The sequence below is a fragment of the Equus asinus genome, chromosome 14 (genome assembly GCF_041296235.1).
Source record: "Equus asinus isolate D_3611 breed Donkey chromosome 14, EquAss-T2T_v2, whole genome shotgun sequence".
Classification (NCBI taxonomy): Eukaryota; Metazoa; Chordata; class Mammalia; order Perissodactyla; family Equidae; genus Equus; species Equus asinus.
This window is the reverse complement of record NC_091803.1, coordinates 16,074,043-16,085,596: the sequence shown is the minus strand read 5'-3', so window position 1 is coordinate 16,085,596 and position 11,554 is coordinate 16,074,043. Positions and strand designations below refer to the sequence as shown.

Sequence of the window (11,554 nt, the reverse complement as noted above, 5' to 3'; positions counted from 1 at the left end):
CTCTTCACCTCGAAATGGAGACCACAGGGGATGACAGTCTGTCGGGTCTTTGGGAGAGATGACAGCAGGCATGACGAGTTTTTGGAGGGGGACTCCGGCCGGGTGCAGAGGCTGGGCTGAGGGGGCCGGGGGGCTTAGAGCAGGTAGCCCATGAGTGGCTGCTCCGCCAATCCAGCTGAGAAGCGGTCAGTACATGCTCTGCCCGCTCACTTTGGGCCCCCTTGGGGAACCTTCTGTCCCAGGAGGGATCGCCCTGCCCTGGTGGTGGCCAGAGAGATGGAGGAAGGAGAGAGGGCAGGCCACCTAGATAAGGAGGTGTGGGCGAGTGATTTCGGGGAGCCCCCTCCCGGAGCCAGGCTGCAGGGGGCACAGCAGAGCCCAGCAGGGAGTGCCCCCAAACTTGCCCTCGGTGTGACCCTCCAATTCTGGGCTCTGCCCTGCCTCACTCGGTGATCTTGGACAAGCCCCCATCCCCCCTCTATGCTTCATCTAGAGAATGAGGGCAACTCCCTTCCACACAGGGCGTGTGGGGAGCCCTGGTTGCCAGGCTGGGGACTGTCCAGATGAGGAGATTCCACAAGGCATGGCAGGGCTGTCCCCGGGGCTGCCTCCTCTGGTGGCCCCTCCTTGACCAGCCCTCCTGGAGTCGGGGTGGGGGTGTCCGGGCTTGTCTGTGAGGCAGCAACTGATTGTTCTCTTCAGACCCCTCCCTGGCGATGCTAAATCCATGGAGCCAGCTGATTCTGCCCCAAACCTGTCCAACCAGTTGTTTGGGAGGAGGGGGCACTTGGGAGGGGTGGCAGGAGGTGCCAGAAGCAGCCTCCCCCAGCCCAGCACAGACGGCTGAGCCTCTGGGGCTCTGGATGCTGCAGACAGACCCTCGGACGGACAGACAGTTGGACACTTGGCCTGGCCATGGGGCTCAGTGGGGGACAGTCTCGGCTGCTGATGCCACTGTTGCTGCTGTTGACCAGCCTCCAGCCCGGGGCGGGCCTGGGTGAGTGAGGGTGTGGGCAGGACGGGGGTGCCCACTGTGCCTCGGGCTTCAGGAGGACAGACCCCTCCTCCCCCAGCCACCTCTCGAGCCCCAAGTCTGGGGACTGGGTCCTGGGTGGGTGAGGGGAGACAGCCCAGCAAAGAGGTCATGAGACAGACACCTGCCCCCCACCCCAAGAGGAGGAGTGGGTAATGCTTCCTTGCTCTCTTTGGAGTTCTCATCCCTATGCATCCAGAGCCCCCACCCCAGCTCTCACCATGGCTCCCTCCTGCCTGTCCCTGAGGAGAGGTTTAAAGAAGTTGACAAGGACAATGCTTACCCCAAAGGGAGATTGCAGGTGTCGTCCATGGGTGGGGCTCGTAAACTGAGGGGTTTAGATGCAGCGCCCCCATCTCTGCCGCTCCACTCCTTTTCCCTCGTTAAGCAAACATTAAGTACCTGCTGTATGCAGTGTGCCCTGTGTCTCAGAGATAGAACCAGAAGCTCTGAGAAAGGAGAGATCCAGCCCTGAATCTTTGGAGCTGAGCTGAGTTACGAGGAAATGAATCGTATTGATCTGAACAGAAAGGGGGAGAACGTTCTGGAGACTTGCATGAGAGCCCAGCTCATGTCTCTGCTGCCCTCTAGTATTGGGGGCTGGAGAGAGGAGCACTCCTCTCTGGGGGCCCAGGAGGAGCTGGGGGTTCTGAGCTCTCAGAGCAGCAAGGCTGGCCCCAGGCCGGTTGCCCGTCCTGAGTCCCCCTGCCTGGGGGCCCAGGCTTCTTGTCCTCGCCTGTCCCTGCCCCCCCCCCCCCCCCCCCCCCCCGAGGTGAGGCTGTGAGGGGCTGAGGAGGACAGGTTCCAGAAGGGGAAGGTGCCTTGGGGTGGGGTGGGGGGTGGCAGAGCCCTGGGTGAGGAGAGGATGTCCCAGGCTCTGAGCCAGGTTGTGGCCGCCCTCTGGGTGGGCCATGTCCAGGCCTGGGGTCTTGGCGGGGACCTTCTTGCATCACCTCCCCCCACACAAGTTATTCATTCTTTTCATCAAACAAACCAAACTGGACCATGTGGGTGGAGCTGGAGGGACTTGAAAGGTGGGTAAACTGAGGCCCAGAAAGTCAGAGCTCGAGGTCACTGGGCTCCATCAAGAATCTGGCCTGCGGCTCAGGCTCCCCCAAATTGATTCTCACCCCAAAAAGGCCTCAGACCCCTTCCCCAGGAGAACTGCGCCTGCAGCTGGGAGGAGTGCCTCCATTTGTCCCCCAGCCCCGGCCCCGCCCATCACAGAGACCCCAGTGACCCAGGTGGGGCAGGCTGGATGAGCCACCCCCTTGACGTCCCACAGTGCCCACCCCTAGTTGGCTACCAAGGCAGGGGCCAGGGGCAGGACTCAGGCTGCCCACCCATGTCCCACGGGCACAGGGTAACCAGGGGGCCCTCCTGATGAATGGCTGCCGGAGCTCCCAGGAGAAGCCCTAACTCCCCCCTCAGACTAGGGCTCCCAGGACCAAGTCTCCCCCCTCTGACTGGGGCTCCCAGGGCAGGGCTGTGCCTCCCTCCTCAGACTGGCACTTCCAGGACCACATCTCCCCCCTCAGATGGGGGCTCCCAGGACCATGTCTCCCCCCTCTGACTGGGCTCCCAGGGCAGGGCTGTGCCTCCTCCCTCAGACTGGGGCTTACAGGGCTGTGGGTCCCCGCTCAGACTGGGCTGTGGGGGTTTGTTTGTCCCATTGAACCTCTTCTCTCTGCGCCCCTCTCCCCTCTGCCCCAGAGCACATCAGCTATGTGCCCCAGCTCTCAAATGCCACCCTGACAGGGACAGTCACCCAGTCCACCTTCACCCTGGAGCAGCCGCGCGGCCAGTTCAGTCACCCCAGCATCTCCGACTTCGATGCCATCTGGCTGGTGGTGGCCCGCGGCAACGGTGGGTGCTGCCGGGGCAGGCCTGTGAAATGGGGAGGGGCCTGCGAGGAGCAGGGGTGGGAGGAGATGGGGGAGGTGTCCTGGGGCTGTGGCCGAAGGGCTGTTTGCTGCCTGGCGGAATGGGGGGAGCCCTGCCCGTGTGGCCCCTGCCATCTGACCCGCGGTGCCACCCTCAGCCACCCAGAACTTCACTGCCCCACGGAGCGCAGAGGACACCCCGGTGCCTGCCGACTTCCCCCAGAGGGGCTATTACCTCACGCTGATGGCCAACCGGGCTCTGTACGCAGGCAGCCAGCCCAGCACTCAGCTCCGGGTCCTTCGTGTAGGCAACGACACCCGCTGCTCCCCGAGGACGAGGGGCTGCAACCACCCCCTGCCGGGCCCAGGCCCCTACCGGTGAGGCGCTGCCAGGCCCAGCTCCTGCCTGTGCCAAACCCCAGTCGGGGACAGCTAGCAGCTGGGGGCCTGGGCTCCCTGCTCTAGTTCTGCCACTGGGGCGGCGTGGGGGGGAGGGGGGCAGGGGCCAGTGAGGCCTCCATGAATTCTTTCCTGAGCAGAGGACCCCCCCCCCCCGCTCAAGCCCCTGGACCCCACACCTGGAGTGTCCCCATCCAGGCAGTGTGTGCCCCGGGGCAGGGCTGGCCCTGGCCCTGTTGCCCCTCACTAAGGGCTTGATTACTCCCCACACACCTTTCCCAAATGAGGACTTGGAGGCCCAGAGAGGGTGAGGGATGCGCCCAAGGCCGCACAGGTGGGCAATGTCACTGCTGGAATTGGAGCCCAATCTGGGGGGCTCTAAGCCTGTGTTTTTAAGCCCCAGTCCCCGCTTCCTCCACCCCCGGGCCCTGGGAGTCAGGGGGACAGACCGGCACGGGGGCCAGAGGGTTTCAGGATGGGGGAACCCCCACCCTGAACGCTGGGTTTCCTGTTCAGGGTGAAGTTCCTAGTGATGAGTGACAGGGGACCCGTGGCTGAGACACAGTGGTCTAGTGAGACCCGCCTGCAGCAAGGTAGGGGCCAGATGAGCAGGTCAGGCACTAGGGCTGGGGGCCCAGGGGCCTGGGGGGCTCTCAAGGAGGGAGGTGGGGTAGGGGGGGCTAGGGAGGATGGGCCAGGCCCCAACAGTCACTTGCCATTACCACCCTGCTGTCTGCAGGTGCCCCTCCCCCAGCCAGGGGGCGGGAGGGGGTGGGGGTGGCTGGTCTGGAGTCTGTTCCAGGTGCCCCATCTCAGGTCAGATCAGATCTCTTTCCTCCCTGCCTGTGGGGCCCCCCCACGCCCTCAGCCCAGGCCCTCCAGGCTGCCCCAGGGCCTCAGAGTGCTGGCACCGTGGTCATCACTGCCGTCCTGTCCATCCTGCTGGCCCTAGTCCTCACTGCCCTCCTCGCCCTGCTCGTCTACACCTGGTAAGAGGACAGGGCCGAGATTGCCCAGGGCCTGGGAGGGGTGGGGTCCCTCCCCTGAACCGCCTCTATCTCCTTCTCCCTTCCTCCCTCCATCTTCTCCTGGACCCGCCCTCCTCGGCTCCCCCCTGCTAACCATACCCAAGGGGTTTTCCTCGAAGGCCAGACAAGGGTAATAATTACTGAGCCAGGGATCCCCGAGGTTCCAGAACCTCTAGGCGGGCGAGAGTGCATTACCCTCTCCCTCCCTTGTCCATCTCTGCCCGCCGCCTGCCCACGGCAGCCACACTTTCTGAGCGGCTGCCAGCCGCCCCCTGGTGACAACAGCTGGGATTGCGAGCGGGGGGGGCGGGCCGCAGACACTCCAGGTGGGAGACAGGGAGGTGGGACACACCCAAGTGGAGGCGAATTGCTTTTAATCCAAGCGCTGGCCTGGTCTGGAGACTTCGTTCAGAGCGTGGGTGCTGGGGCCTGGTGGAGAGGGAGTGTCCACCAGGGCTGCCAGAGAGAAAGGGAAACCTGGTCCCAGGATTTGTGGGGGACAGTGGGGAGGTGTCTGGGGCAGGTGGGTGGCCAGCAGCCAGGCAAGGCCGGGGACTTAATTCCCAGCTGAGGAAATGGGCTGTATCCTGAAGGCCAGAGGGCGCCAGTGGTGGGTTTTAATCTGGGGAGACCGGCAGATGATGTTTCAGAGGCATCCTGGGAGCTGGGTGATGACAAAGAACAGGGATGTGAGCTGGATTTGTGAGGTTTAGAGAAATAGCCTGGTTCCCTTTAGTTAAGCCAGTCTGGCCAGTGGAGCCTCAGTTTCCCCAGTGCTCCTATACTTAGAGCCCCAAGCTCTAGGCAACAGCCGAGGGGGTTGGATCAGCACCCCCAACCCTTCCCCTTTATCCTTCTCTCTCCGTCTTTCCTTCCCCTCCCCCTGCAGCTACGACACCTGCCAAAGCACTCCTATTTCGGGCCCAGGGGAGCCAGTGGGTGTGAGAAGATATAACACCCACCACATGTTCAGCCCTCCAGCAGTGGGGGGCTCCTGAGGATCCCCATCTGCCCTTCAGCCTCCCTGCTGGTCCAGCCTGCAGAACATGGGCTGGGGGCATGACTTGCAGCTTCAGATGAAGTCCTGGGAGAGATTGGTTCCAAATGAGGTGGGAGGGTGTCCTTGGCCCAAAGCTCGGGCCTGTCCCCATCAGAAATAAATGTCCCCAACACCCACCTGTATGTCTGTGTCATTGTACACCTGAGCAGACTCCCCACGCTCCTGTCCCAGCTCCTCTGGGGGCGGGGGATGCTCAGGAGGATCCAGCACTAGGGGTGGGGCCCAGCGTCCAGGCCAGCTGAGCCATCTGGGGCAGGGCAAGCTCTCTTCGGGCCTCACTGTCCCTATCCGTAAGGCGAGGTTGATCACACAGGCCCTCCTGGGCTGTCGTGAGGCTAGACCAAGGAAGTGGACATGCTCACCAGAGGCTGCAGTCCGGTGCTTGCTGCCCCCTCCCAGCCCAGCATCCTCCTTGCTGGCCTCACCTCCTGGCTGGAGGGCTGAGAGCCACTGCCTCTCTTCCTCCACTTCCTCCTGGGTGCACAGGAGGTGCAGCCTCACAGCTCCACACACTCCTGTGTTCACTCTGGACCTGGGAGCAGGAAGTGCACGTGAAGAGGCTGCATTTGGAGAAGCCTGCGTTCAGTTCAGAGCAGACTCGGCCCAAAACCTAATTCTGGACACCCAGCATTTGTCAGCATCAGCCCCCCTCCAGGCTGGGCCCCCAGGGGCTGGAGATGACCCAGACAAGGTCTGTCTTCAAGTTGCCCACCGCTGCGAGGGGAAGGGAGGGAACCGCCATGCACAAGGATGGAAGGAGTGCCGTTGGCGGAGATCCCTGGGCAGCGTGGTGTGGAGAAGGGGCGGCCCTGTGCCAGGTGCACGTGGGAAGGGTGCCCAGGCAGAAGCAGCAGCGTGGGCCAAGGCCTGGAAGCAATTGGGGACTGGTGGCAGGTTGGGGACAGCCAGAGGGTGGGGTGAGGGATGCGGGGAGGCTAGGAGGCACCCTGTCCATGTGGAGGGCCTCGCCTTCTGGGGCAGAGGGTCAGGGAAGGAAGGTGCTGGTGGGGTCCCAGGTGCCTGTCTCTGGGAGGTGCAAATGGCCCTAATTGATTTATTATCTGGTACAGACACATCCTGCTCCCGCTGTGGAGGAAATACTCACAGGACCACAGGGGAGCCGGGCTGCGAGGGGCAGGGAGGGGATGCCGGCAAACAGACCTCCAGTGTCCGCCTACATAAGCCTCGGCCTCTCTCATGGCAGCTGTCAGCTCTGACCCTGAGGCTAGGTGACCCTAGACAGACCCCTTACCCTCTCTGGGCCTCAGTTTCCCCTTATGTAAAAAGCAAGTGTTGAACTGGGTGACTCTGAGGCACTTTGCAAACCGTCGCCCTGTATGGCAGGAAACAGATGGCAGTCCAGCAGGCGACTGAGAGTGTTTACAAAGGAGTGGGCAGCGTGTTAAGGGAAGCAACAGGAGAGTGTGGCCCAGGGCACTGGAGGGCCAGAAGCACTCCTGTACCAAAGGGCTGACCAGAGGGAGTTCAGCTTCCAGAGCCCGTGAACAGGAGCCACAGGCGAGGGTCTGCTCCGCAGGAACAGGGGCTGTGGGTAGAGGGACGCAGCCGCTGGAGGGAGCTGAGCGAATAAATACCCCGGCGCCTCCCTCCTGCCTCCAGCATCACATACTAACACCTCGGCTGACCACACCTCACCAGAAGCAAGACAGCAGAGGGGTCTGGATGGTGTGGTCCACGTCCTGGCCTCCTGGGCCCAGCGCAGGACAGAGAAGGGCCAAAAGCAGACTGAGAGGATCCTAGGATCTGCTTTGTACTCACAGCATGTCTGATCCCAAACATGTGGGTTTCTCTCACACCAACCAATTCTCCAACTGGGTGTACCGCCCTTTAATTCAACTCTGACACTAACCACCTGGTGTCAGTGCAGACCCCACAGGGAAAGGGCTCCGTTCCACAAGACCACCCCTGCTTCAGACACCAGTCACAAGTATTGGGGGCCCAAGGTACCCACACTTCCGTCCAACTTGGCTACAAATCAGGGATTCCCATGACCCCCTCCTCAGGCTCGATGATTTGCTAGAATGGCTCACAGAACTCAGGAAAACAATTTACTTACTATTACCAGATTATGATAAAGGATACAAGTCAGGAACAGCCGCGAGAAGAGCTGCACAGGCAGGGCGGGGGGAGGGGCGTGGCGCTGCATTGCCCTGGGTGGGGGGGCGGGGGGCCCCACCCTCCCAGCACCTCCACCTGTTCTCCAGCCCAGAAGCTCTCCAAACCCCGCAGTCCAGGGTCAGTATGGAGGTTCTATTATGTAGGCATCATTGATTAAATCATTGGCCACTGGTGACTGAGTTCAGTCTCCGGTCCCAATCGCCTCCCTGGAGGTCACTGGGGGCTTGGGATGGGGCTGAAAGCTCCAACCCTCTAATCACATTGTCTTTCCTCTGGGACCAGCCCTCACCCATCCTGGAGCATCTAGGGGCCACCAAGAGTCGCCTCATTAGCATGAACTCAGGTGTGGTTGTAAGGAACTCGTCATCGATAACAAAAGATGCTCCTCTCACCCCAGCACTCAGAGAATTCCAAGGGTTTTAGGAGCTCTGTGCCAGGAACCAGAACAAAGACCAAATATATGTTTCTTATTATATCACAATATCATAGAGGTGCACAGGCGCCTTGGTGCTCATCCTGTGGAATCAGACCCTTCCCCAGACCCGTGGCCTCCAGATTGGAGAGAGGTGCAGACAGAGGACCATGAAGTCCTATCCCAGACGGAGGGCTGCCTGAGGCTGGGGTGGGGACGTGCAGAGGGGACTCTGCAGGAGCTGACCCCAGGGTTTGGGAAGATGGGGGATTTTGTCAGCTGGAGAAGCTGGGGCCCCTGAATATCCCCTTCACCACTTTCCTGCCTCTTCCTTGAGGACACCTCCTCCCTGAAGCCCTCCTGCATGGAATCTAGCCACAAGTTTCCAGATTGAGAGGTGGTGCATGTTGGGGTCCTCCTTGTTCCTCAACCCCATTTGGAGTAAATGCCCTGTGCAGCCAACCTCACAACTCCTCCCTACCCCATTCCTCCGCCCCTTGTCACCGGTCATTGCTCATATTCTGGGCCTGCACCGTGTCCTTGGGAGATGTTGGCCTCCTGTTCATAGCCGACCACTCTCCCAGGCCTGTTGCATCCTGGGCAACTTAGCTGACCTCTGGACCCCTCCTCATCAGCTCCCCTATCCCTGGGCACTCATGCCCTCCACCGCCTCAGCCAGCCCCCATGTGCATTAATGATCCCCCAGTCTCTCCTCTCAGCTGCCTCTCATATGTCCTCGGTCCCCTGGCCGCCTCTGACTGGACATCCCAGAGGCCCCTCACGCCACCAGGCCACCCCCACAGCCAAACCCAGAGCTTGCCCCAGCCCCACGCCGCCTCCTGGTTCCCTGGTCCTCCCGTCAACCTCTCCCTGACCACAGGCCCCCACTGGGGATATGCACCACTTTCTGTGACAGATACAGCCTGGCCACAAAGCTTAAGCCACCTCCTTGGGACCTGCTCAGTGCTGAGCTCAGAGCCCAAGCTCAAGGGCTGGTGGAGAGCCCAGCGCAGTGTGGGTGGGATTCTCCCCCACTCCCACTGGAAGCTCAGCCATGCCTGGGTCTGCTTCCCTGGGCTCTTCAGGGGCCTGGGGGTCCAGGACTGGCTGGAGGGGAAGGCCTGAGCCAGGGTGCCCAGCCCCATAAAGCTGCCGGCCATGTTCCCTGTGGAGCAGAAGAGGGAGCCTCAGCTCCCAAGCCGTCTCGTGGGACCTGCCCTCGGGGAGAGCCGCGCGGGGCAGGGCCACACAGCGGCCAGGGCCCTGGGAGGGTCCATGTCTCTGCCCCAGCCCTGGCACCCTGCCTGACCCCCTCAGCCTTCTCATCCGTGAAAAGGATGGGAGAGAAGAGCAGTAAGCTCCTGTCCAGCTGTGGTCCTAGGATCATTAAGCGCCCCCCCATTCATTCATTCATTCACTCATCCACTCATTCCCACATTCGGCAGACAGGCACTGACTTCAGCCCTGCTGGGCGCTGAGACGTGTGGTCCTGGCCTTCAGGGTCAGCCCCCCTCAGTGGGGATGATACACGCACAGAGATAACAAGCAGACCCTCTGGAGACGGAGAAGCACACACTGCGGGCATTCCAGGGGCTGCAGGGGCTGGTGGGGTGACGCTGACCAGCTCTCAGCACAAACCTGGGGAAAACAGACTTGGTGACAAGGACCTTGACACGTGGGCTACGCATCACCTGACGTCAGCCTGATAAACTAACAAACGGGTAGAGGAGGGACCTGTTGCTTCCGGCTGTCTTTCTGCCCCTCTCTGTCTTTCTGGCTGTCTCTCTCTCTCTCTCCATCCCCCTCTGCTGTGTTTCTCTGCCTGCTTCGCCCTCTGTCTCATCTCCATTTTTGACTCTGACCGGCCGTGGGAGCTCATCTCCTTTCCTTGGGGGAAGCCGTCCGAGCTGGCCCAGAGACAGGCATCACCATTTCCTAATAAACACCAGATAAGATCAGAAGCTGGCTTCTCTCCCAGGATTGGGCTCAAGAGGGGACAGGGGCAAAAATGGAGCAGAAAGGAGAAGGGAGAAAGAGAATGTGTCAGGGATGGCGACCATTCACAGCCCACGGCCCCAAACCAGCAGGTACAGAGGGGGTCATCGGGGCCCCCCCTCCTGCTGGCCTTGCCCCCAGTGCCCTTTCAGCCTCCAGTCTCGCCATCTCCATGCCCTGCTCCCTCTCCAGACACCCAGCTGTCCCCTGCAGCAGGAGCCCAGGTGGCCTGAGGGACCGTTGTGGGAGATTAGGCAGCTCCCCCTCCTCCCGACAGTGTGCGTTTGCACCCCCTCTTTAGCATGCAATCTAGGGCTCCCCGGGGAATGCTGACTCACGCACAGGGGTCTGAAGGCCGAAGGGGGTGCCAGAGCCAGGCAGGCAGGCGCAGCTGTGAGGCCCGGGGAAAGGAAGGAATCCGCTCATCCCGGAATCTGGGGTCAGGGTGCTTCTAGGTCTGACCCCATCATCCTAAGCTCCCTGGGGGATGTTTCCATGTCAGGCCCAAAGATGCAGGGCTGTGACCTGAGAGAGGGGTCTTTCCAGGGTCCCAGCCACCCTGTTGGGAGGCACCTCCCAGGGAGGACAGTCCGGGCCAAGGGGATGGCCACCTCTGCCCACCTGGGACCCACTGGTGAGCCCCAGGCCGAGATGCAGGCTGCTTCTGGGGTCCCCCTGAGGACATGTAGGGATGCTGGGGACTGAGGTTGCAGGGGCCAGAACCCTGGGCCCCAGGTTCCTGTGTCATCTTGCTGGCCCAAGGGTTCACATGTGCTGCTCCTTCTGCCCTCCTGCTGCTGTTCCCACCTCCCACCCTCTTCACCCAATCCTCCTGGTCCTTCAAGCCCAGCTCGGATGTCACCTTCTCCTTGTGGCCACCGGTGGCTCCTTCTACTGCAAATTATTTGTCCCCTCTGAATCTCAAGGACTCCAGGCTGGCTCCATCCACGCCTGGTGGGGAGATGGGACCGAGAGAGACAGATGGGGAACAGCAGAAACAGAGACGGGGAGACCCAGAACACCCTTGTCAGCCAATCTGGTCAGTCCAGCCCAACCCAGCGAATGCCACACACAGCAGGTACAGTGGGTGACTCAGAAGAGGGCTGCCCCTTGAACAGCACTTCCTGGGCGCCAGGAACTGGCCTGAACAATTCACAGATGTGAACCCCGAAATCCAAGGGGCAATCTCGTCATTACCCTCATTTTACAGAGGAAGAAACGGAGGTAAGTGCCACCAGGGCACACAGGGGACGGGCCTCAGAGCTCGGCTGGAGGGGCGGGGGCCCAGGAGCCTCTGCATGGGGAGGCAGGGGTGCCCAGCTCTCCTACCCCTGCCTGTGATCTAGCCGGCAGCCTGGGTGGCTCCCCATCCTTCCTGACTCCCACCCCCAGCTTCCTCAGCAGGAGAATGAAGTAGGGCATTTCCACTCCTTTCTGGAAGGTTCCGGAGGTTAATGAAGACAAGGCACGTAACTCCATTCAGGGGGATGAACTTCTGGGAAGAGAGGAACCTGGGTTTGGGCTGAGGGCCAAGGGTGGGGTGGACCACGGCCCCTCTGGTCACAGAGCCTCAAGGCCCGCTGCCTCAGGGCCACGACTTGGCCT

The 11,554-nt window shown here is 61.6% G+C and overlaps 1 protein-coding gene across 8 annotated transcripts; it reads left to right on the top strand.

Annotated features, from left to right (window-relative positions):
* Window positions 1-514: 514 nt before the first annotated feature.
* Window positions 515-5,519, top strand: UPK3BL2 (uroplakin 3B like 2). 8 transcript variants are annotated; one of them, XM_070484399.1, is made up of 6 exons: window positions 515-997; window positions 2,792-2,899; window positions 3,075-3,294; window positions 3,832-3,908; window positions 4,184-4,304; window positions 5,233-5,519. In XM_070484399.1, the coding sequence occupies exons 1-6, from the start codon at window positions 916-918 to the stop codon at window positions 5,339-5,341; spliced, it is 717 nt and encodes a 238-aa protein (XP_070340500.1). In that variant the 5' UTR covers window positions 515-915; the 3' UTR covers window positions 5,342-5,519. The 8 variants fall into 8 exon arrangements, with proteins under 8 accessions (XP_070340500.1, XP_044603460.1, XP_044603459.1 ...); XM_044747525.2 differs by having other exon boundaries at window positions 2,747-2,899; XM_044747524.2 differs by having other exon boundaries at window positions 516-997; window positions 2,747-2,899; window positions 4,142-4,304.
* Window positions 5,520-11,554: the final 6,035 nt, after the last annotated feature.

What these genes read in the sequence shown, in the direction of transcription:
- UPK3BL2 (XM_044747524.2), top strand. Translation starts at nt 916, where the DNA reads ATGGGGCTCAGTGGGGGACAGTCTCGGCTGCTGATGCCACTGTTGCTG. An exon ending in CCAGCCCGGGGCGGGCCTGG is followed by an intron (nt 998 to 2,746) that starts GTGAGTGAGGGT and finishes CCTCTGCCCCAG; the next exon opens with AGCACATCAGCTATGTGCCC. An exon ending in CCGGGCCCAGGCCCCTACCG is followed by an intron (nt 3,295 to 3,831) that starts GTGAGGCGCTGC and finishes TTTCCTGTTCAG; the next exon opens with GGTGAAGTTCCTAGTGATGA.